Source organism: Magnolia sinica, chromosome 4, assembly GCF_029962835.1.
Source record: "Magnolia sinica isolate HGM2019 chromosome 4, MsV1, whole genome shotgun sequence".
NCBI classification, from domain to species: domain Eukaryota; kingdom Viridiplantae; phylum Streptophyta; class Magnoliopsida; order Magnoliales; family Magnoliaceae; genus Magnolia; species Magnolia sinica.
The window spans coordinates 90,207,005-90,234,243 of NC_080576.1; the positions used below are offsets into that span (position 1 = coordinate 90,207,005).

Genomic DNA, 27,239 nt, shown 5'->3' on the forward strand with positions numbered 1-27,239 from the left:
GTAGGTCTCCATGTTTGAGGTTGTTAAATGAGGATGAAATAAAAAGGCAAAGAAGAACAGTTTATGGAACATTACGGTGTTGCATGGCCGACAACCAACATGAATGAACCACAAAAAAAAGTGGAAAAATTATTGAGGCACTTCTGATTCAGAACTGCAATTGGGAATGAGAAAGTCTTTGGACAATCACTTGTGCTCTTTTGCAAAACTAATGCAAATATGGAGGTGACCAGGGAGAGACTGAACTTCTCAAATTGTAAATTTGTAAAAATTCATGATGGGTGGTTCTGTATGATTTTTCTAATAGACTGGTTGATTACATGCTTTATGGACGATTGCCATCTAGCCAAGTGATTAAGATAAAATTTCACATCTTACTACCTGCAGCCGAGAGCTAAGATATTTGGAACTGCATTGAGCAGATGAATTCAATACATGCGTGTACCCATGGTCTTTTGATTTTTCACTAACATGTAATTTGGAATCTTTGGATATTAGTATTGAATCGCTGATGATCCAAAACACATACCATGCAAAGGTTCAAGATTGCATATTTTACGGCTATCCAAAGGTGTAAATGTCACAAAATGTTAGAGCCGTCATCTACTAAGTGGTGACAAACTTGCTCATGGTGGATTAGCAGATAGACTATGCTTTCGAGAATCTTTTTGTAATAGAACTTACAACAAATAAACATCTCTCTTTCCAATCCCTTTTCCAAAATCAATGTTGAGCATTCCACTGTAAGGCTTTAGTTTGATTTTTTCTCCTGATTAAAGAGTAAACTGCTACAATTAATACCGATCTAAGGTTGTGCAAATTGACAAGCATTGGAAATGAGACATAATGTATATAATCTTGAGAAACATTAACCTTTATTGTAAGCAATAACATCTTCTCCAAGCAGCAGGAAACTAGTCGCTAATATAGTTGGACCAACACCACCAGAACCTGCTGTATAATAAAAGAATCTGAAGAGCCCATATTAGTAAGTTGGTTGTTTCTGCCTGAAAATACACCATTATAGGGCATTTCGATATCCAATGGAAGCCATAAAGCATATCAGTGAAAGTAGTAAACCAAGATAATGTGCAATACACTAATAAAGCCGAATCACCGAAAAATCTCTCACCCAAAATTGGATTCTTCTTCGTCAAAAATAGGGAGGACAATGCTACTTTGAGAAAGAAAGTCTATGAATCCAAGATAAAGCAGAGATTGATTTGAAGTTTACCTTAACCTCTCTGGCTCACCCATGCTTTCATTTTTTGCAGAGCGAACCAACTCAGCTGCCATCACTGTCCAATCAAAGAGAATCAGACTCCAACCCCCCCAAAAAAAGGGGGCCAACAGCATCAGAGTGATAGACATGACAAGGTTATGATAACAAAAGCTGAATGGAAAATACAGTTTATCTTCACTTCCTAATAAAGATTGAAAATAATTCAAGGACAGATTTGAGAAATCAATGAATGAAAGTATTATAATTTTTGGGAGGTTTAAGATATTGAGGAACTTTTCAACTCATTATCAGAAAGCATATAAAAAAAAAAAAAATCCTAATTGAAGAAGGTACCTCCAATTCTTCGAGTCAGACGTATGCCCCTAACATGTTTATACTTGTTAAACAAAATAAACAGAGAAAATACAAGAGATGTATATTAAGAAAAGGGTTAGGGCATTTTTACTACATTAGAGCTCAGTTGCACAGGGTACATCATTGCGTAGACACTCTAAACCAAAAGATGATTTGAGCCCCCTTTAAAAAAAGAAGCTTTCCTATGGTGATGTTTGGTTGCTGGTTTTTATCTCTCAGCTTAGTAATTCCCTGATTTTCACAAAAAACACATGTTTGCTTGACACTTTTTGTTGGCTTTTACATTCCCTAGGAATTCCAATCCCCAGATTTTAGTGGTAGACCTCCTAGGCATTAAATTAAACTAATTTTCTAATACACTTGTCTCATGCCTTTGTCTTTGCTCAATCACTCTCTCTCAAAGTCTCATAGTATGGCTCAAAAGTTTAATCCCACGATAGTTAGTGCAGCTCTATTGTCTCCTTTGTTCTTATAAATAGGTACAACGGTACTTTTCCTCCATTCGTTTGGCATTTTCATTGATCTTACAATCTTCGTAAACAACTTTTTCAACTAAATAACCTAGTATTTCCCATACACTTCCAAAACTCTATTGGTATACCATCTGGTTTGAGGGCCTTTCTTGTTTTCATATTTCTCAAAGCTTCTTTCACTTCAGAATCCTAATCCAATGAAAGTATCCATGGTCTCTAACATCATTTAAGTTTACGGTTCCTTCTATCCCTATGCTCTCGAAGTGGTTGTCATTTAGTAAGTGTTAAAAATAGCTTCTCCACCTTGTCCTTCATTAGTACCCTCTGGTTATCACTCTCAATGCATCTAACATGATCCAAGTCTCTACCATTCCTCTCTCATTTTTTCAAGTTTGAAGACATCTTTCTCGCCTTCTTGTCCCCAATCTATTCCAAAGATCATCATAAGCTTTAAGTTTCACTTCACTCCTTTCTTAACATTTTTTTTTTGGCATTTTTATATTGTTCATAATTTTCATCTGTTCTAGTCCCTTGCCAGGCTTTGAAATACAAACATTTCTCGTGAATAGTGTTTTTCTAAATTGGCATTTCACCACCAAGTTTTCTCATATGATTGGCGTTTTCCTTTAGATACTCCTAAAACATCTTTTGTCACTTTCCTAATGCACTCAACCATCTCATTTGACATAACATTTACTACTTTGACATCCACTTTCCTTCTTCCATCAATTTATTTCGGAATGACATTGTTTTCCCTCCTTTCAGATTCCACCACCCAGTTTTTGGACGCCTATTAATTTCATTCCCTGTCTTCCATCTCTTAGTGTACATCCATAACTACTAACCTATGTTGCGCAATTAGACTCTCTCCGACTAGTATAACCTTGCAATCCTTACTAATCGTTCTATTATCCTAAGTAGAAAGAAATCTATTTGGCTTGTAAATGATCCACTTTTGAAAGTAATTAAATGTTCATCTCTCTTTTTAAAGTATGCATTTGTTAGAGTTAGATTGTATGCCATAGTGAAATCAAGGATAGCATCCCCCATCTTATTTCATCTCATTTCTTCTCCCCAAATCATATCCTCTATGTACATTCTCATATCCTCTACTTTATTTTCCTACATGACCATGCAAGTCTCCAACAAATATCCTTCCTCCATTTGGAATTCCTTGCATTTGTCCATCCATATCCTCCTAGAATTGTCACCTGATCATATCCTCTAACCCTACTCGTGACGCATATACACATGATGATAACATCAATACAAGGTAATTTTTGTGATACTTCCCTCCCCCAAATTTCTTATCCTGGCCTGCAATACTCTGATTGCAACAGTTGATATATCGGTCAATACCATCGAGAAATTGAACATTGGGTATGATTGCTTGGACAATAGGGCAAAAGGCTTATCTAATCTGGATTGTGAGCAGCAACGCCCAGTCTAAGTAGGGTAAGATATGCCTCTAGCAACCAGTGTTATCAGTATCTTGTGATTCATGATACGAATCATTTGATTCTTAATGGTGCAAGAATTAGCATCCACAGACCGTCAGTTCTCTTATTACCATTTTGCCATCTATTGGCATGCCTTACGAGAGAGTGAAAAAGATTAGGTCACTCAGCAGAGATACACTAGAAATACTAAGCACCTTAGATTTCAAAGAGGAACTGGATCATCTCATATTGCAAGGAAGTTGGGGTCAACAAAATGGATAAAAAAGATGGGCTGATTCCAAGGGATTCAGCATCACTTTCATATTCAACAACAGAATTATGGAAACTATAGATATTTCAGAATTCGTTTAATAAGACGGACAATATTTTCGAAAGCTTTTTCTTAAAGTAGAACAAACGTATAGTCACACCATTGCTGACTCCAGGGTAAATTCCACCAGTTGTTATAGCCGGAACATCAGCAGCTACCGCCTTCTCATGAAAAGATTTTGCACGGCATGCATAGATTGTATCATCACACACATCCACATAGGCTGTCTGTCCAAAAAAAAAAAAAACAAAAAAAGGGGAAGCAAAGAGAGAACGCTTATGAGAGATCTTTAGACCTAAGAAACGTTATCTACATAAAGAATGATTATTACCAAGATGTACTAAAAGATGGAACCAAGCAGTCGAACAAAAGAGAGCATCAATGAAGAAATTTAGTGTTCAGGTTGACAAGACAGTGAAAAATTGATGAGGTCCCTTGCCTTGGTAGAAATTGCAGCTTCCAGTACAGTGCACTTATCTGCACGCTGAAAAGGCCCCGCTGCATGAACTACAAGATCCACATCTGCAGAAGAAAACGTTTCACTGAAAATACTAGCTATCACTATAATTTTAGCAATATCATATGGATACTATACCCTAAAAAACGATTGACATCCATAACAATTCAGAAGTTTGACAAAAATAGGATTGTCATTATACAGTTATTCAGAAATAAGAGAAATCAAGAGGATGAAGGATAAGAACAAAAGAAGAGTAAGTAGGATTAAAGCAAAAATCAGGACAATCTCCTGTTTGGGTAGATAAATTTTTTTTTTTGGATTCCTGTTTGGGTTGATTAATCTAACTGTATTATTGAGATGGATAAATGCCCTTAATTAAGGACAAGAAGAGAAGTACGAAAAAAAAGGGACTGAACTACTCCACACATGGAACTGTGTGAGCACATATCTTTCCACATACCCATCATGTTTGTGTTTGGCAGTGTAGACCCATGAAAATAATACTAGCTTTTGTCTTCATGCAGCTCAGTTAGTTCTAAGGTTTTCTGCTCGAGAGCTCTCATCTATTCGCATTTCACACATGGTTTCATTCGGTTGATATTAAGACAAAGCCTCCGCAACACTGGAAGGAATGCTGCCAGAGGGCAGTGTGAACAAAAATATACAATATAAAGAAGATAGTTGTACAAAATTACCTATTTTATGTACAGTATGAGCCCATTTACCCCTCTGATCATCATCAGAGAGACCCATGGGAGGATCAGAAACAAAGTCAGAAACGTTACTGGCATATGGCAACAAGGAGTCATTTGATTGTTGATCACTAGTGATTTCAGGCAATATTCTTTTCCTCAGGTGATCCTAAGTCTTTAAGTCCATCACTTAGATTGGTTACAGGGCCATCAACTCCTTTGTCCAGTGAGGAATGCATGGCAATAACGTCCAAGATTTGATGAAGATAGACCTCTTTACTCCTCACTTCTTGCACATTTCTGCCGAAGTGACAATACATCCCAGAAAATTACTTAAAGACTAACATCCATGAACATATAACAAAATATGGGTAACACTTCTATCCTTTCTGACCAGCTGGGTGTCCTAATAAGGCAAATTTGGAGTTAGCAACCATTATCTCTGTTGTGACCTAAAACATGAACGGAAGCAAAACAACGGAACACCAATGGAGGCACTGTAAAGTAGGAGTAAGAGTTAAGAGTTTGAAAAGGGCCTTAAAGTACCTAAAAAGGCACATAACACATAAGACAGGATGTTGTCAAGAGTCGAGACAAAAGAATTTGGAACCTGCATCATAGAGCAAGAGACATAGTAACTTCCAATGAACGCATTTTTCTTCCTTTTGGCCACCCAATTTAGCTGTAGAGTCAGTGTAAGACCAAGTAGTTAGCAATGCAATTCCTTGGTCTTAGGGTTGTCAATAGATACCCATATCCACAAGTAATCAAGCTATCCATTTCATCTTAATCACATCTGGGTCTAGATTTCAGATGGATTAACAATCAGGCAAGATTTGGGTTCCCTGATTCCAATCCGATTAGAAATCGAGGCAAGCTATTTCTTTTTTAAGGATTACAATAAAACTAATTGCTTTGTATACGTAGATCATCCAGACATCGATATGGACCCTCCATTCATTCCAGTCCACAGTTGGCAGTCTGCCATGCAAAAATCACACTAATCGTATCATCCTACCCCATTGAATGTTGGTCATTTTTAGTGTAAATATCCATGTTGCAAGCCGTAGATCGAGTGGTTAGCATCATTTTATGAAAGTGTTTCTTTAGAACCATAAGCAATCTGATGCAGGACCGATGCATGAACTAAGTAACATGTGAGACCAAATAGCCGAATTAAGATATTTGACAAAAAAACACAAACATCGCTATAATCATCACAAATATCATGAAAATTAAAAGAAAACCATGCATTATCCTAACCTAAGCTACCGACAATGTAACTCAAGGTCATTAAATAAAAAGAAACCATGATCTAATGGATGTAGGGACATCTAATTAGCATAGGATATAGTCTATTTCAAAATTGGAAACCTAATACAACCTAGGGTGAAATTAGGGTTTGGGTAATTTGGGAAAGTAGAAAAATTAGGAATTTTAGGTTTATGGTTAGGGTTTCGGGGATGGAAGAAAGGGGTTTTGATATAATGATGGTGGGAAACCAAAAGGCGTAGGTGGGTTTCACACGTGTGGCCATACGATCACATGTGTGGCGTGGGAGGATGGGTTTAGGTCAATTAGGGTTTGGATTGTGGATAAGTATGGAAATGTTGGGTTTGGGAGAAGATGAAGATTTGTGATGAGGAGATGAAAAATCTAAAGAAAATACCTGAATGGGGAAGAAAAGAGAAGATGGTGCAGAGATAAATGGAGACCTCGTAACTCTGTTGATGAAGATTAGCCTCGCACCAATCTTCCTTCTAAATCACATGAAAGTATCTTCAAATCGCATGAAGATGTGAGAAGAAAGCAAGAGCTTCTTTTCATTTTTATTTTTATTTTTATTTTATATATAATACTATTATCACAAAATCGAATGGGAGAGAGGTCACATGCCCCCCTCTTTTTATAGATTCATCGAAGAATTTTCAAAAATTACAAAAATCCCCGTCTTGTGAACTTTAATGAAATAGCCATAGTCTAAATAAAATAACTAAAATACTCATAATGTGTCCAAATATAAAATAATAAAAAACTAAATCCTAAAATATGATAAAGTCTAAAATTGATGTGGACGATCAACGATCAATGGCATGATCATGTGATCCATGCAATCCAATTGCTTGATCGTCGTGTCCCTCTGATCCAATGGTCTAGATCACTCCATAAAGCAGCCCATATGCATCCTAGTGTGGAGTCTTTTAGATGCTCACACATGCACATGGGGTCTTCAGCATGATCATGGGTACTCACCTAGCCATAGGGAAATCGACGTGGCCTGCCTCCTCCTCTGATAGGTATGTAAGGGTGTACGTGACGTGATGTCCTCATCACAATCCAAGGTAGGTTTCACTGATCAGATCGATGATTTTACCTACTTTTTTGTGGTCGATCTTGATCATCCATTTTGAAGGCTATTGATTAAATGGCTAGCATAAAGTGATTGGTGGTTCCTGCAATGGTATTGCCTAGAATGAATGAACAGTCCCAATCAATGTTTGGATGGTCCCACATTTACAAAACAACTAGCTTTATAGTATGTCCATGACACAACTAGTTGGATAAGATTCTTTACGATAACATTTGCTAAGAACCTTACAAAGGGCATGTTTCAAGTAATGATCGAATTCGAAGCCAGATCCAAACTTGAACCTGAACCTGATTATAGACATGATTCCAGATCGAATGCCATTCTAAATCATCAATCATGCTCAACACTGCACCCAACAAGACTCCATAAGATAGCCAAATATGATGCGATTTGGATCTAGTACCTCATATACAGTACACATATCCTGACCCAACAGGACTGGAATTTGATTCCCTACGTTAGGTTGGGATATTGGTAAACCAGCATCCAAATTTAGACGATACCGGCAGGAATATTGGCTGATATCTCAGTTTTCCCACATCTGAAATACAATATTCTCCTAGAATACACTTTTTAGAAATCAACGATAATATCATTGGTATTGGAAAATACATTGCTGCACCTGTGTTATTCCTGATATTTCTTGCGATATATGTTGCATTTCCCATGACCATACCACCAAGGACCTAGAGTTCAATCCTTCATTCTATAGGAGGGGTTTTCTTCCTTTTGTTTCTAATTGAATAAACTAGAAAACTGCTGGAAAATCCCATTGGGTATCTTCTTCGCTATTTGTGGAAATTAAGCAGGAGTGGTGTATCTACAATTGGTATGTAGTATTTCTCCTTCAACTTAAGTTTGATCCCTCTCTTTGCTACAGCACAAGGGCGACAATGAGATTGATTGAGGAAACAAGTACGAATGCAAAAAAAAGGAGCATGAGACTTTGATATTTGATTTCAAAAATGCCAAGCTCTTGGGGTGTATAAGTCCATGAGTATTGATGTAGAACCCCACCGTCTAATAAAAAGGGTCCCAAAGAAGAGGTAGTATATTCCCCCCAACAGAAAGACCACATAACTTTGATTATTTAATAATTTTATGAATGAGGATGAGATAGTGGAGGAACTAAGAAAAGTTAACAGAAATATAGGAAGATATCCTGAGGTGTATAACAAAATCAAAAGAGCTAAATCAAACGAAAGGGAAAGAGCTAGATCACGTGCCTTTAACATCTTCTAAACTTTAACTGAAAAACTCCACCATTTTCCCAAAGTTTCCCTCAGATTGAGGAACTTTAAGAGATACTTGAGATATTTTTTGATATAGCCAATGATATTTCCAATTCTCGAAGGTGTAATTTCATGCAAGACATTGATACTTAAAAGTATTGCCATATCTGTCCTAAACCCAACGTGCTGACAACCCCACTTGGTCTTGAAGATAATCCCAAAATTGATGTGGTGTACTCCCCCCGTTATCAAAATGAATTACTTTGATACTAGAACCCATGGTTCTAAATATTGGTAACCACGGGTGCATCGGACTGGCCAAAAAGCGATACAATATGAGTGTTGTGTAGCAGTATAAGTCTCCTATCAGATCTCGATTGAGGAACAACAAACCCTTTTCTAATAGCTTCACAACCACAACCAAAACTAAAACCATGAATTGAGAGTTTTTTGAGATTACTCACAAAAGAAAGATTATTGGAAAGGTTAGGAACATGAAATATGGAGGACAACAACAACAAAGTAGTAACAACCTACCCTTGTGATGCGGACATCAGTGGTGCACCCTTTAGAGTGTACCAGAGGAGGAGGCGTCGCCGACAGAGTACCAGAGTGGAGGAGTTGATATGGATGGACGCCGGGTCCATCCGACCCATTTTCTGATGCGCTATGAGTGCAGGAGCGGCATGATCGCAACCTGACCGTAGGCTCATGGGGCAGATTTTACACCCTGTCTCGCGAGTGTTTTAGTTTTAGGCGTCTTTTTGTTCTTTTGCTTGTTTTCAGGAGCTTTAGTGCACTTTTTATTTTTTTCATTGGCTTATATATACACTGCGAGAAACCCTATTTTATGATGGAATGAATGAGAATTCGTATGCTTTCTTCCTCTTTTACCAAAGAGATTAGGGTTTCAGGATTGACCCTTGAGTGTTGAGGATTCCACCCCGGTTTCAAATTTTCTTTCTTTCTAGATCTTTGAGGTGCAGAAAAAGGTAAGAATCAACTGTCTTTTTTTCTTTGATGCCAGAGAATCCATACTTTCTTTCATCTCGAACCCTCTTCTTCATCTCTTTCGTTCCTCTCTGGATAATCCCTTTGGTTTGAACAGAAAAGCGGGATGGCTAGTCTGGAGAATCGGATCCAAACTTGATTATGGACTGGCTTATGCTAGATTTGGAATATCATCATATCCCTAGGTCCTATCTTTTTTACTGTTTACGTGATTTTATGCTAAGGGGCATGATCCTAACGGAATGATTTCATCTCTGTGTTGAGATTTGCTTAATCTCCTTGATTGAATACAATTAGTTGATTAATTTTATTATTTGAATCTCTTCAACCTGATTATGCATGCATCTAGGGTTAGGCCATCACATGTCCCTGCATCACCTTGCCTTTTATAGGCACATGAGAGTGATTAACAATTTGGGTCCTTACTCATGGCATAGTGGTAGATTCACAAGAGTTTCAACACCAAGGTCATGGGTTCGAATATCCATTGTGGTGTGTGCGTAAAATAATTTAAAAAAAAAAAAAACAAACAAACAATTCTTTCCCACTATTAGAGTAAAGAGAATCAACACCACCAACACTATCCTAGCCTTGTCCCATCCATTTGGGGTTGGTTTTACCAATCCTATTTGAATAGGAATTCTCATAATTGCTTGGCAGAAGTTTGATGAACAGCTGCCCACATGACATCAAAATCCTCTTTTATCAGGGGTGGGATAGCTAACACATAAACTACAAGTCACTTGAATTATAGCATAAAGAATCACTATAGAAATAGCGAGGCATACCCGACATGTGCTCGACAGTACTAGAGTTAATGATCTAGAGATGCAATGGTAACTTAACCTGAGTGAGCCAAACCAAATGTACCTTGGCAGAAATAGAGGACTTTTCTTCGAAAAAAAAAGAAGCATCATACCACATCAAACCAATAATTTTCCGATTGAAACAACTACTAAATCATCCGAAGGTGTAGATATAGAAGGCTCACTAGGAACCATTTTAGCACATAACAAAGTTGTATGGGTCCTAGATCTCTAGCTTGGTTGCTTCTTATGACCAAGGTGTGACAAATCGGTGGCGTAACAACCATTACGCAATGGTAACGGCTTGACCCATTACGCGTTACGATATTAAAACGGCCCCGCTGAGAAAAAAAGAGCTGTAACAGCTGGCTGTTACAAACTCGTAACGGTCCGTTACAACCTTACATAACAACCCATAACCGTAGAAGGAAAAAATGAAAAAAATAAAAAACACATATTTGGATGGCTGGGCTTCTTCTTCTTCTTCTGCTTCTTTTCTACTTTTGCTTCTTTTGCTTCTTCTTCTTCTTCTCCTTTCTTCGCTGAAACAAGTCTCTCTCTCTCTCTCTCTCTCTCTCTCTATTCTTCTTCTACTTCTCGTCCTTCCTCCTCTCCTCCTCCTCCTTCCCCTTCCTCTTCCATCTGTATTCAAGTGCGTCTCTCTCACCGTGCACCAAAATGCAATTGCGTCTCTCTCTCTCTCTCTCTCTCTCTCTCTCTCTCTCTCTCTCTCATTTCAAATGCATGTGACATGGCTTCATTGTGTCCAAGCCCTTTTATTTTCAATAACTAAAAGGTCCAACCAGTTGGACTATAACTTACGGTCCATCAACGGTTAAGTTCCAACCTTTATGTGTGTGTGACGTCCAATCCATCCAATAGGTTGGCTTGATCACGAGGATCACCTGTTGCGAAACCTAGGCATATCCGCACATTGAGTGGACCACACTTGTATTATGCTATTTATCAATGCCTATAATTTTTTTCGTCTATGGTGTGGCCTACCTGATGAGTAGAATACGGATGAAATTTGCATTAAGCAACCCTCATTTTGGGGCCAATCTATAGGAAAGGTTGGATTTCACATGCACTTAACCAGTTGGAAGTTATTTGCCAGGTGGACCGTACCTTGTGGTCCAACAGATTTGACATGAGACACTTTTTTTCCTTTCATGCTACTCTGGTGGAGCACGACACTTGATACACTTGCACTTAGAAAATTGTACACGTGGCATATATTAACTAAAAAAATTAACCAATTAAATTATGAGACCCATTATGACTAAGTTACAATCCCAAAACCAAATTGCTTGAAAAAATTTAACCATTGGTTTGTGGACACTTGTTTTTTGAAATAGGACCATTGGATATTTTTCATTCTTCACCGTCCAATAAATGTTCACTGATTTGGGGCCAATTACATTAGCAGGATGAGTGCCAATGGATTGCATGAATTTGAGGCCAAATTGGGGCATTGAGTGGTATTGCAAATTGGGGACACTATTAATCTGAATTTTTTCTTAAAATTTATTGGGGGAAATGATGCCAAATTGTTAGGGATATGCATCAGTGGGATGGGGGCCATAGTTTGCATGAAATTGGGGCCGATTTGGGGGCATTTGAGTGGCCCACCAAATCAGCTACATTTTTCATCCGAATTTTATTTTATTTTCTTATAATTACTTGGGAGGAGTGATGACAAATGCTTAGGGATATGCATTAGTGGGATGGGCGAAAAACAATAGCTTCAGCCCTACCATCATGGACCACTCGCTATGGTTTGAGACATTAATACAACTAACCCAAGATATGACATCTAACTTTGATCTCTCAAATGCATCCATTTCCAAACCGCTCTTGTTCCGGAAACAAAAAACAATAGCTTCAACCCTGCCATCATGGACCACTCGCTATGGTCAGAGACATTAATACAACTGACCTAAGATATAACATCGAACTTTGACCTCTCAAATGCATCCACTTCCAACCCACTCTTATCTCGGAAAAGACGATTACTCCTTTCCCCCACAAAGCCCAGATAACCACCAAGAAGACTAACGTCCACGCCACCATTCCTTTACACCCGATTCCTGTCCCACACCTTCTGAGCAAGCACACAATGGATGAACAAATGGTTCACCGACTCCACATCATTTACATACATGACGCAACAATTGGGAATCACCAACGATCTATTTTGCAAGTTGTCTATTGTGAGTACCCCATTCCTTCCCACTAACCAAGAAAAGGATGCCACCTTGGGAGGGGCCCCATAGGACTAGACATGAGATATATGATCACATGTCACATCTGGAGAGCTATCGGTCAACAAATTGAGAACCAGCCGGACTTGCCCTTGGACCACACCATCAAATAACCCATGCGCAAAGATGGCTTGACACAATGGAGCCACTCTAAGAGCTGAATGAACTCCTCTGATTTCTCGTCCGTCGAGTTCCTCCTACCAGGAGGGAACCGGACAACCATGCTGCTGGAGGCAAAGAAGAACTGGGCTACAGAAACGTCCCAATCCGGAGCAAGGAGCAAGGTTAGTAATAATTGGAAACTCATCAATCAAATAAAGTAAATAGATTAAACTAACCTATAATGGTACAAACCTTCCAGCAAGGGCACGGTTCACACTTAGAAATCTCATACTCCCTAGACTGATTGGATATTAAAACAGCTTGTTTTATTTTCCATTACCATTACCAGTTCTTCAATGGGCCTGTTTCACGCTGCTTCTGACAACTAAGAATTACCTATAGTCAACCCATACTCCTCTCTATATGCAGAACAGTTGGGGTTACAAATAACCACGTTTAAAGGAGAAACTCATATTCTGTTTCATGCTTTTGGTAAATTCTACAACAACTGTCATGAAATGATACTATTCATGTGTCTCTTTGTAAGTTTGTTTCTTGCATCCGCTTTGCAATCTGGTATGAAGAATAACAAACCCAAGTGAGAATGGGTTAAAAGTTTTAGAAACTTGAGCATGACCCTGTAAACAGTTATTTCAAACCCAAGTGAGAATGGCTTCAAATGTGGATAGGTTTGAGTTTTTTCAGTTATTTCAATAATCAAGACTCTAGATTGGAACAAGAACAAAACAACTTAAAATGTTTGTGGCTCTAGAGAACAGTATGTAATATTTTTACACTGTAATTTGGAAAAACTAGAAACCTCATGCGAGCACAAATGGCTTACTGTTTGATTGTTGTTGGATTGGGAATCGAGAAAACAAAGAAGATAACAAATGAAGAAATTCTAGGTTAAAATCTACTGCAGTCTTGTTGTCTTATGTTGTTAATAGAAGATTCGTGGTAGCATGCATACATATTACCACTGAATAAAATCATGCCTACTCCACAGAGTTGTAACAAACCAGAAGAAAATATAAGACGGCAGTTTTAAGCATTTCGACTATTCACATTTGAAGCCACAAAAGGATCTTTATTGAAAAGGTCAAAATTTTTAGAAAATTCCATGCACCATTTAAAGCTGCTTCCAATGTGTTTACATTATCAATGTTGACTTCAACAAACTCCGAATTTTCACCAAGCGTAGACACTAGAGCAGCACCCTTCTCTCTGCCAGAAAATGCAAGTCATACGTTTAGCATCTAACTGAATAATAGAAGAGAAGGAATTTTAAGACAGAGAAAAGACAAGTCTATATGCATGACTATGTTCTAGTAACTGCTGGTTAGTTGGTTAGTTCATATACGGATCAAATCAATCATGACCGTCCATTGACAAAAAAAATAAATTTCATTTGACTTTCCGTAGCATGACTCCTTAATATGCGGCTTGAGTCTGGCTGTTGTAAACAGAAATCTACAACTGAATGCATTGGCTTCAAAATGGTTGAAAGAGTGTGAAAGGAACTGAATCACTAAAGTATAATCCCCATTGAGTCATTGTATTAGGTATGGCTGCTGGGCATGCTTTTGAAAGAGCATTTTGCAGACTCTTTGATGCACTAAAGTCTAGGTTGTTTTAGGATATCTATGTTGCATGGTATAATGATAAATTCTGCATGATAATCTGCCTTGGAGGTTGGGGAGAGGAGGGGGGACGAACTAGACTGGCCTATTATGACAAGACTTCTATTGTGTATGCCACAATCATTATCCTTCTTTTAGGTCTTCATGAAAATTTTCGATGGATTCCGAAACAAAGATAACTGTATTGACGTCATCTTCTGAGTGAGGGCCATCCAAGCGGTGCAACATGGGTTGCCTGGTGCAGATTGATGGGTACCAGCACAAATTATGGGGTAGCGACAAGCAATGTTCGAATTATCTCTAATATTATTGAAATATCTCCGATATTATCTTTATCTCTAGCTCAGCGATACCGATAACACTGGTAGTATCAGAAAATCCAGGTATTAGCAATATATTGCTAAGTATCACCAATGTATCAATATCGCTAATATAATCGCCAATATTTTCAACTATGTAAATTCTAGGTGTCGCTTGTATTGCCAATGCATCAATATCGCTAATGTATCGCCAATATTTTCAACTATGAATATTCTAGGTAATGCTTGTATCATAAGTGTATCGACGATATTTCAATAATATCGCCAACGTATTAATATCATCAAAATTTTGTTTATTAGAAAAAAATTTAGTTCAACTATTTTTTCATGGGCACATGGTTGTATGTAATGTTCAAATTGTTATTGATAATATTAATAATATCGTATCGCAACACACGCAATATTGAGACCACAATCTTTTGTTTCCTTTCCAATTGTTGATGATTGCATGGTGCAATATCATATGTTGTTGATATTTTGCAATATCAATAGATGTTTGAATGGAAGGTTGGATGGTTAAATAGGCTGGATAGGATGGTTGGACTGATTTCTTACAACAACACATGCTTTTAAGGCCCCATTAAATGGAAACTTGTTATGTATGCATTCTTTTTGCAATTTATTATTATCATTTATAAATATACAAATATGTATATTTTAACATCTCCTGAAGTTTCGCTGAAAATTCAATCGTTTTTCCCATGTTTCCACGCATTTCCGGTTATCAGCGATATCGATATTGTTTCGGTATCCCTAGCCATCGAAACTTGTAGCGATACCGATACTTCAAACACTGGTGACAAGGCATACCTGCGGGGAACACATCATGCCATTATGTCTCAACGGTTAAATGTATATCAGTTTGGACCATCCAATTTATGGACCACCTCTTGAATGGATCACAGCCCAATGCCTCATCAATTAGATGATCCTAACTATTAGCCATACTCTTAGCTGAGTACTACGAGCAATTTTTAATTTGTCATGAGCCCAAACAATGGATTCAATGATTTCTTGCCAATAACCACAGCCATTAAATTAAAAAATTAAACTGAAAGCTTAGTCAAAATGAGCACCAAGAAAAAAAGGGCCACATGCAGATAATGAAGAACCCTAAGACTGAATTACCTGATATGTGGTATTTTCATGAGATTCATCTTTCTTATTCTATCATCTACTTTTGGATATTCAGTAAGGGTCTAGAGAAGTCCATTGATTGGAAAATCAAGTGCGCCTAACTGGTGTGTGTTAGAGAGTGCCTTTTGTTCCGTTGTTTATTGCATCGGTACCAATGCACGTATCTCATCCAGTGTTTTAAATAACGAATAGTGTGTAGCATTAAGCTACATGATACTTCTAGATTTTTAATCAAGGTTGTGCTTGGTTGTACTAATTTCATGGTATTTACCAAATTAGATTGATTAAAAATGAAATTTAACAAAATGTCATGATATTTGTTGCAAGTTGCAACCAAATGCAACCTAAAGTAATAGGCAAGGGTAAATATTAAGTATAAAAGTAAAGAAAGAGCAATGAAACTGATTTAATACTATTACTTATATTATTTTTACTAAAAGCATTGAAAAGATTAACTAATTTTTATCGAAAATAGAAAAATCTAACAAATCATTGAAAACATTAATTGATTTTAATGTTGTGGTGAAAAATAACTTGTAATGTGAGCTACATAGCATGCACCATTGTCTATGTAGTGTGTATCTTATGCAAATTATCATCTAGTGTAGGCTACATGCAACTTAAGCTATTTTCATGAGCTATGTGGCATTAAGGCTAAGCTACACTACATTGTGTAGCTATTTAAAACATTGATCTCATCCTTAAGATAAAGAAACATATTGGTGTTGTACGGGAAAGATTGCATGTATCGGGGAATGCATCCTTGTTTGAAGGAAACATTGGGCAATGATGGAATTTTTCAATAGAACTTTAGGAGACGTTGAAAAAGACATGATTACACACTTAAAACTCAAAAGATCACAAAAGTGTGTGCGGGAAAAACAAGTATGTGCAACAAGTTTCCTTTGTATAGGGTCCGAAAATATCTGTTGTTTGATAGAAGTAATGCAACTATATCCAAAACGAGTTCATAGAATTCATAAATCATAAAATACAAGTATAATAAAAGATTCCCCTAAACGATTTGGAGAAAACGGATATTTTTTGTGGGGTTTTAGAGATTTTTTTTTTTTTTTTTTTTTTTTTTGAATTTGTGGTGGGGGAATGTATCATAATGTATCGCCGATACATATCTTAATATATCACATATAATAACAATAAGACGGAATTTAATGGAGGGTTTTTGTCAAACTATCGCAATGTATTGATATATTGTGACATCGGCGATACATGGTGATATTTTGTGCAATAGGGGAATTTACGAACTCCCCCTATATATTAGATCAGTCATGTGTTATCAATAGTATCGTCTGATATATCGGCTAATACTATCAATTTTTAAATCACTATTTGTGTATTCATACTCCTGTAGGACACTATACCTTTATTGTAATTAGGGTTATCGTGAATGAAAGAGGGTTAGAGAGGATTGGCTCTCTAGTACTATTGATGCAGGACATGAAAATTAAATATGATATGAGAGATTTCAGGCTTAAGATCACGTTAGTTTAGAAACAATTACACAAATTCCATATCCCACATGAAAGTCCAAACATTCAATTAAGGGGAATCTATGCGAGTCCAAGCCTACACATGATAGGGTTGGATCAATAAAAATTATGAACCAAACGATACTCAAAGATAAGAAATAATCATCCACACATGCATAGTAATCAGTCCCCAATCCAAGGGATTCACCAATTCAAATCAAGGAATCTTAGGGTAAGAAAATGGGCATAAAATTGGAGATTTGAGTAATTTAGGGTTAAGTTTAGGGATTTTGGGTGAAAGCGGAGTGAAAGAGAGGAGAGATACGAACCAGAGAAGTACCGCACACGTGGACAACAACAATGGCCCAGACGCACATGCGTGTGATCTCGACCGCACGTGTGTGGGGCCCACTATTCAGAAAAAGGCCACCTTGGCCCTGGTCGGCCAGGGATGGACTCCAAAACCCCCAAACCTCAGCTCAATCCGATGTACGGTTTGTGCATGGTGCTCCGCCAAAGTTTCAGCCCTTCTGTAAGGCCAGATTTTGAAATTCTGCTGTGGGGAAGAGAATTGCTGCAATAGATGATTGATTAGAAGTGTAGATGATAGGGTGAGATGAGAAGAAGGGATGGTAGAAGATGGATAGTAGAGATGGCGACGGATGGGGGTGAATCAGGATAGATGTGGCTTTGCACCACGGTAGTTAACCCTTCGATGAAGGGAGGGCTTCGCACCCAATTACGCTTCACAACTCAGAGAGTAGGAAAACGTAGAATTTTTATTAATCTTCAATCAATTAAAAAAAAGCTACAAGGGGTGCCTATTTATAAGAAAACCCTATACCCCAAAACTCGCGCCATGTGCGCAACTTATTACTTGGCGATGAAGTAAACCAAAATAAAAACTAATCAAAGAAATATAAAGCGTCCACGATGTTCTAAATAACATTAATAAGCAAAACCTAAAATATGAAATCAATTTGACTAGTGGGCCACGATCATGAGATCCTATGATGAGCTTTTCTTGACTAACGGGCCCACTCTTTTGAATCAAAACATCGTCTTTTAGGTAGGAGGCCCTCCCCGGACGTCGTCATCGATCTAGATCGACGGTGGGGCCCTCCTTCTGTCGTATGTGCGTAGGGGGGCGGCGTGAGTGCGTGTGTGCGCGTGATGTCCCCATCAATTCTCCCCGGCTGCGAAGATTTCGCCACTGGCGAAATAAAACTCCTGAACCGTTTCAGGATGTCAGGATCAAGTCTCTAAAGCTTCTCCTCAGTGAGCCACGTGCTGTCTGAAGCTGGGCGTAACTTCCATTTAACCAGGTACTTCTGAAACCCGTTGTCTGACGTTGAAACTATCTGATGGTCCAGGATATCCTCTATTTCCTTTTTGGGTGTGTGAAGGTTAGATATGGGAAGTAGAGGCTGAGAAAATGAGTCGGGAAGGATAGGTATGAGAGGTAGAGGCTGGGAAGATGGGTCGGGACGGGTAGATATGGGAGGTAGAAGCAGAAAAATGGGTTGGGACGGGTAGGTATGAGACGAAGAGGCTGGAAAAATGGATCGGGAAGGGTAGGTATGGGAAGTAGAGGCTGGGAAGAAAGGTCAGGAAGAGTGGGTATGGGAGGTAGAGGCTGGAAAAATGGGTCGGGAAGGGGCCATGGTTCAAGGAATAAACATGGGGAATGAAGACGGGTAGGCGAAGGGCCGGACAAAGTATTAGTGGTCCCCTGAAAAGTAACTAAATCCTCCACGTTGAATGTGGAACTAATTCCCATAGAAGATGGAAGATCTACCTCATGCGCATTGAGACCGTTTTATTTTATAATTTTGAAGGGTCCAGCGCTACGCGCGAGTAACTTACGAACGGCCCCCGGAGGGTACCGTTCGGGCCAGATGCGGACTATTACAGAGTCCCCAATATTGAATTCTTTGAAACGTTTATGTTGGTTTGCAGAAAATTTGTAATGTTCATTACTAGTAGTAATCTTCTGCCTAATTTCTTGATGCTATGAATGAATGTGATGCGCAAAAGACTCCGCAGGCTCTGACACCCTATGGGACAGTGACATAGGGACAAGATTAATAAGTTTTCTAGGTTTATAAACAGTAATGACTTCATAAGGACTGAGACCTGTGGACCTATCGACAGAACTATTAAACGCAACTCGGCTGTAGGTATTGCGGTGTCCCATGTTTTGGTGTGCTCTATATCCCTCCTAGGGGGAGACTCATCCGGTTGATAATCAGGAAATATATTACGTAACTTATCCATTATCGGAATGGCCTCAGTGGATAACTCTACACTAGCATCTGGTGCACTCTCTCCAGCCACCAGGCTGCACATGTCGTACCCCTCAAAATAGTGGTATTGATGTCTCTCATGGGGTGGGTGCACGGGTGCACACCTATAATTGATTCCTTCACCAACTCCATTCATTGGTCTATCCACCAGGCCACTTGCCTGAGATGGGACATCTACCCCAATGGTGGGGTTTGTCCTGGTGATGGTCTTTAGTCGGGTAATGCGCACATCAAGTTGTTCTAAGTATTGGTCCATTTCCAAACGCTTCATCATAAACTCCAACTTTTGGGACAGCTTGTTTAGTGACTCTTGCACTTGTTCCATGTTTAGTGTAGGGTGCCAACCAAAATTCAGCAATATAGCTGTCAAAATATAAGATTTTTTTTATTTTTTTTATTTTTATTTTTTTATTTTTTTATTTTTTTAAAGAAACAACCTAGTTTTTAAAAAATGAAAAAGTAAAGTTTTTAAAATAAGTTAGGAAAGTTTCTAAGAAAAAAGGCAACCTAGTTTCTAAAAACGAAAAAGGAAAGTTTCTAAGAAAAACAAATTAGGAAAGTTTCTAAAAAAAAAACAAATTAGGAAAGTTTCTAAAAAAAAAAACAAATTAGGAAAGTTTCTAAAGAAAAGTAACTTAGTTTCTAAAAAACAAAAAAGGAAAGGTTCTAAAAACAAATTAGGAAAGTTTCTAAAGAAACAAATTAGGAAAGCTTCTATAAAAAAAACAAATTAAAAAGTTTCTTTAAAAAAAAAACAACCTAGTTTCTAAAGAAAAAGAAAAAGCAAAGTTTCTAAAAATAGAAAGTAAGTTAGTTTCTAAAAAAGAAAAAGGAAAGTAAACTAGTTTCTAAAAAAGAAAAAGGAAAGGAAATTAGTTTCTAAAAACAGATTAAGAAAGTTTCTAAAAAAAACAAAAAAGGAAAGTTTCTAAACCTAGAAATAGAAAACTAAGTTAATTTCTAAAATAATTCAAATAAGGGGATAACAGAAAATTTCAGCAGCTTATGTTAGGGTTTATGGACCTCTAAACAGCCATATATGATGAAAATTGATGCGTAATGGACATAAACAACCAAACCCTAAACATGTAATGAATTCCCCTACAAGAACCCTAGGCTTTGATACCAAATTTGATGCAGGACATGAAAATTAAATATGATATGCGAGATTTCAGGCTTAAGATCACGTTAGTTTAGAAACAATTACACAAATTCCATATCCCACATGAAAGTCCAAACATTCAATTAAGGGGAATCTATGCGGGTCTAGGCCTACACATAATAGGGTTGGATCAATAAAAATTATTAACCAAACGATACTCAAAGATAAGAAATAATCATCCACACATGCATAGTAATCAGTCCTTAATCCAAGGGATTCACCAATTTTAAATCAAGGAACCCTAGGGTAAGAAAAGGGGCATAAAATTAGAGATTTGAGTAATTTAGGGTTAAGTTTAGGGATTTTGGGTGAAAGCGGAGTAAAAGAGAGGAAAGAGACGAACCAGAGAAGTACCGCACGAGGGGACAACAACAATGACCCAAACGCACATGCGTGTGATCTCGGCCACATGTGTGTGGGGCCAACTATTTAGAAAAAGGCCACCTTGGCCCTGGTCAGCCGGGGATGGACTCTAAAACCCCCAAATCTCAGCTTGATCCGATGTACGGTTTGTGCGTGGTGCTCTGCCGAAGTTTCAACCCTCCTATAGGGCCAGATTCTGAAATTCTGCTGTGGGGAGAAAAATTGCTGCAATAGATGATTGATTCGAAGTGTAGATGATGGGGTGAGATGAGAAGAAGGGATGGTAGAAGATGGGTAGTAGAGATGGCAATAGATGGGGGTGAATCGGAATAGATGTCGCTTGGCACCATAGTAGTTAACCCTTCGATGAAGGGAGGGCTTCGCACCCAATTAGGCTTCACAATTCAGAGAGTAGGAAAACGCAGAATTTTTATTAATCTTCAATCAATTAAAAAAAGCTATAAGGGGTGCCTATTTATAAGAAAACCCTATACCCCAAAACTCGCGCCATGTGTGCAACCTATTACTTGGCGATGAAGTAAATCAAAATAAAAACTAATCAAAGAAATCTAAAGCGTCCATGATGTTCTAAATAATATTAATAAGCAAAACCTAAAATATGAAATCAATCTGACTAGTGGGCCACAATCATGAGATCCCATGATGGGCTTTTCTTGACTAACGGGCCCACTCTTTTGAATCAAAACTTCGTCTTTTAGGTAGGAGGCCCTCCCTGGATGTCGTCATCGATCCAGATCGACGGTGGGGCCCTTCTTCTGACGTACGTGCGTGGGGGGGCGGCGTGAGTGCCCGTGTGCGCGTGATGTCCCCATCAACTATTTTCTCTCCAAAGTTCTCCGCTCTCCTCCAAAAACATGGTATCGGAGGTAGGGTTTTATTGGCTTTAGTTCGTACCTTCCTACCTCTCTCCTTCTCCCTTTTAAGTCCCTTTTCTATTATTTCCAGCAGTTGGTGTCACTACTCAATGCAGCTGCCCAACTGGCGTAGCCGCATCACACAGCAGAGCTGACCAGAGTCAACAATGTTGTTTCTACAGTTCAACCAGCGGCACCTCTCCCACCGCATCCTGTTGGCCCTCTACTGAGTCTGAATGGTGTAATCAAACCCATCGAGAGGCCCCATTATCTTTTATCCTCCCTTCAGTGATGTACAATGAGCATGGTGATCTCTCTCTCTCTCTCTCTCTCTCTGTTTTTGTTCTTGCGGTTATTGGCACGTATGCTGTACGAGAGACTGTCACTTCATCAAATTATGGTACGTGAAGTTTGTTGATCATTAGTTGTTCCTTTCCATTATGTTACATCTTTCATAAGCTATATTTACACGGGAGATACTAGAGGAATGGGTGATCGGAAGGTTAATGCACCTCTGAGTTCTGGGTATTCGGATAATAATCCGGGTTTAGTGATTACAACTATGAAGCTAGATGGAATGGACTACTTGACTTGGTCGCAGTTGGTCAACATGCTTATTAGTGGTGGGAAGAAACTGGGATACATAACTGGTAGCAAAGTGGAGCCCAAGGAAGATAATCCATCCCACGAAGATAGGGAAAGCAAGAACCTTACCATGATGTATAGGTTGCTACAATCTATGCAGCAAGTTATCAGTGGAGGATTTTTTCATACAATTGCTAAGGAAATTTTGAATACCGTAACTGAGATTTACTCCCAACATGATGATGTGGCCCAAACCTTCCAGTTACATAAGGAGATCACTACTAGCATGCAACAAGGTGAATTGACATGGAACAACAATGCTCCTAATATCAGCAATATTATCAATAATATCGGTATCACTTGGTCAAGAATGTTATCGATAGTATCGCGATATCACACGATACACAAGATATGATTTGATATCAAAGAAAATCTCCATTGTATAAGTAGTTGGTATCAACAATCATATTAATATTATTGTCAATATGACGAATCATGCATAAATACCCTAAAAATCAAGCCAAAAATTAAAGAATTTTGAAAATTTGAAAAAAATTGTAAATTGTTTGTTCGGGTAATCATGTCTAGGGTATTTCTTTAAGTTTCTTTGAATCAAAACTTGAATTTGGGGAAGAAATCTCAATTCATCAGTGAAACTGTGTAGGAACTTGAATGTGAGAAAAATTTGAGAAAACCCCTTTTTGTAAATGTTTGCATGGATTGCAATAGAAATCCAGGTTTATGTATATGATTCTCATGCGTTGACATGGATTTATGGCAAAAAAAATCAACATTTGAGTGGTGAGAAATGGAGGAAATTGAGAAATTTCTAATTTCCTCCATTTATACCCCTTAAAATGATAATGGAAGTGTGGAAATTTGATAAATTAATCAATGAGGGCCGACCTATCAATTGGCCATAACTTTTTTCTTTTTCTCCAAAAAAGTATTTAATATATAAAAATATAAAAATTTGTTTAACTAGAAATATATGTTGTTTAGTCTTGATTAATGTGGAAATTTTATATATTCATGTGTTGGCTGATTTGTCGATTGGCAACAAAATTTCCTTTTTCCAAAAAAAAAAGTATTTTTATCATTTAAAAATTAAGAAAATGGAAGAAAAAATTATTATTTTGGATTTTTTTTATTGAAAGGCTTTAAGAGTAATAGGGATGAAAAATTATTTTGGAAAAAATAATTTAGTTGTTTTATTAATTATTTCGGAAAACCGATACAAGCAAAAGATAGAAAAACCACAATTTAATATATTGCTAAGTGGTTGTACCAAGCAGGTGTTACTTTCAACACTGTTAAGTTGAAAAGCTTCAAGGTTATGGTGGAAGCAATAAATTAATTTGGGCTTGGGCTTAAGCCTTCATATCACAAAGGGAAACATGCCTTAAAACTAAAGCTAATTTTACTAGAAGCTTCATGCCGAATATAAAGAATCATGGAAAACCAATGATTGTACTCTTATGTCCGATGGATGGATCGATAAATCCGATCGGACTTTGATACACTTTCTAATGAATTGTCCAACTAAGACAATGTTTTTAAAGTCCGTGAATGCATCAACTATTTCCACACAACCGATTATTTGTTCAAATTATTAGATAGCATAGTTAAGGAAGTATGAGAGGAGTATGTTGTTCAAGTTATCACGTACAACACAACCTCATATATAACTGCAGACCACTTTCTTATGGAGAAGAGGCGTCGTTTATTTTGGACCCCTTGTGCGACACATTTTATAGATCTTATTCTAGAAGATATAAGTAGGTTGTACATTAAAGTGATTGCTACAGCTAGAAGAATCACGATCTTTATGTACAAATATGCCTATATTCTCCATAAAATAAGAAAATACATTGAATATAACTTGCTTTGTCCAGCTATCACCCATTTTGTAATAGCCTTCTTAACATTATAAATGTTGTATTCAAAGAAAGCCAAGTTTAGAAGCATTGTAGTGTCAATCTGTTGGAATAATGAGCCTTGGTCAAAAAAGGCCGAAAGGAAGTTAGTCTAACAAGTCATCATTTCACAATTTTTTTGGACACAAGTGCTAAAGGCAATAAAATTGTCAGAACTCTTAGTGACTTTATTGCGATTGGTAGACGAAGATGAGAAGCCACCAATGGGTTACATCTATGATGCGATGGAGAGGGCTGAAAACAAAATAAAGGATCACTTCATTTATAAAGAGCGTGATTTACAAGCCCATTTTAGATATTATAAATAAGAGATGGGGCAGCTAAATGCCATCCCTATTGTATTCAGTTGCCTACATATTTAATTCGGCCGTATTCTTTGCTTCCACCAATCGGACAAAGATAGAAGCGACACATATGGTCAACTTTCTTGATATCTTAGAAAGAATGATTCCAGATAAAGAAGAACAAGACAAGATTTCAGCTTTACTCAATTTCTATACAAAGAGTGCGGGTAGTTTTTCAAGAGAAATAGTCATTGGGCACAAGACTATGAAATTGCCAAGTATAAACGTCTTAGTGAGTTGGTCTAAGTAACTTACAAATAGTTTCTTACAATGTATAAAGTCTAACTCACTTAAACTATTATGTTAGCTGACTGGTGAGCTACTTATGGAGTGGATCTGAACAAGAAGAATCTAGTACTAAAGAAGGTGTCCATGAAGATTCTTGGACTCATATGTTCTGCCAGTGGTTACAAACACAATTGGAGTACGTTCGAGTCGCTAAGTTTGGCAATTCACTCTTTAATGTTGATTTTACCCTTAAATGTTAGGTAGTTAAACGTAATGGCCATTACGATGCTAATGCACTTTCTTAATTTAGATTCATACTAAAAAAGGAATCATCTTAAACAAAGCTCAATGACTTGGTCTTTGTTCAATACAACCAAAAGCTCTGATAAAAATTCCAAGCTAGGCAAGAAAAGCCCGGTTTCTATGATCCTATCTACCTAGGTGATTTAGATGCAAATAGTGAGTGGCTCATAGAGATAGAGGATCCGGTCTTTGCAGGCGAAGACCTAACATGGGCCTAAGTCGAAGATGTCGCATTTGGATCAACACTTGGAGAAAGTTATTCCACTCAAAGGTGGAGAAGAAGGGCAAGCAGTAGTAGTCAAACAGTGGACGGGATTGAGGAGATAGAAGAAGAAGATGATAAAGAACCAACCATTAGATGTGGATGAAGTACTAGTGCGAACTGATGATGAAGAAACAAAAGAAGATGAAGTATACGTCGAAGAAGGAGACAACTCTGATGACGACGATGATAGTGGTGATCAGATGCCATAACGGCAACCATATTAATGTATATAGTATTAGTGTATTATTATATTAATAGCCTATGTTAGTATGTTTAATTTTTATATTTTTATATTATTATATTAGTAGCCTATGTTAGTATGTTTATTTTTTATATTTTGCAAGTTGTGCGTATTTTTTATAAATTGTATTTGTACATTAAGTTGTAAATTGTAACTTAAAAGTTGTTTCAAGTTCTCAAGTCATCCATTTATCAATAAAATTTCTATGTTCAAAGTTTTTAATAATCAATTCTCTCTTAATATAGCTTGTTGATTGTCTTGTTAAAATTTATGTAAATATAATATAAGTAATTAAATATATAGCTTAGTGAAACACTCAAACTACAATGAAATAAGTAAAATAAGTTATCCAATCACTTAGGCAAGTTTTCCCTAATATTTTAGAAGTTTTTACATTTTTTTTTCGATTTTTTCCTTTAAAAAAAAAAAATTTAAAATAAATAAATATGCTATCACATATGTGCGCGAATCGCATGCAATCACATACGTGATTTGACAACATTGTTAGAAATGAGGTACCATCTGTTGTAACAAAACATTTGATAAGAATGATCTGTACTCGGTTTGAGAGACAAATCAAAGTTCTTCGATTTGAAATGCCAAGGAATGCACGTTTCATAATATAAAGGTTATCTTTCTAATCAAGGCATTAAATTCCAAACTTCTTATCTATATACCACTCAACAAAATAGAGTTGTTGTAACTAGGTCCATGTTAATATGAATGAAGGTTCTAAAGATCTATTGGGATGATGCAATTCTCACAACCACCTACATTCACTTGGAAATAGTTACCCCCTTCAAATGTTAAAGCTTGATTCTTCTTTGGTCAGCATTTGTACTAAAGTGTTTGGGTGTGTATATTTTGTTCATGTATTGAGGACTGCCTGTGACCGGTTAGGACCTCAATCAATTAAATGTGTCTTTTTAGCATATGCGCCAATACAAAAGGGATATAATTGTTACTCTCCTACAAAAAAGAGGTACCTCTCAAAGGATGTCACATTGTTTGAGAATGGACCCTACTTTCATTCAGGAGAAAGTAACATTACTCTTTGATGTGGTGACACCTCTTACCTCTTCCAGCCATGATTGATAGTCCAGACTATGCCCAACTTCCTCTTGAGTCTATGGAAATACCCCTTAAGGTCTATACTCACAAAAAGAACATGGACCAATCTTCAAAGATGAGTGACCACTACCTATCCACCGCTTCAGTACCAAAAACTGGACAATCATCAACCAGCTCCCGAGATGATTCCT

The 27,239-nt window shown here is 37.4% G+C and overlaps 1 protein-coding gene across 6 annotated transcripts in view; it reads right to left on the bottom strand.

The window, feature by feature from the left end:
* Window positions 1-27,239, bottom strand: part of LOC131243365 (uncharacterized) — a 60,070-nt gene that overhangs the window by 27,325 nt on the left and 5,506 nt on the right. For all 6 annotated transcript variants that reach the window (XR_009170035.1, XR_009170034.1, XR_009170033.1 and 3 more), the window contains exons 2-7: window positions 13,908-14,005; window positions 4,280-4,362; window positions 3,941-4,067; window positions 1,235-1,298; window positions 874-971; window positions 685-769 (exon numbers count right to left, since the gene is read on the bottom strand). Coding sequence is in view for 3 of the 6 variants with exons in the window: in XM_058242684.1 (XP_058098667.1) it covers window positions 685-769; window positions 874-971; window positions 1,235-1,298; window positions 3,941-4,067; window positions 4,280-4,362; window positions 13,908-14,005 (555 nt within the window). In the remaining 3 variants the exon portion in view is untranslated. The remainder of the gene's footprint in view (window positions 1-684; window positions 770-873; window positions 972-1,234; window positions 1,299-3,940; window positions 4,068-4,279; window positions 4,363-13,907; window positions 14,006-27,239) is intronic.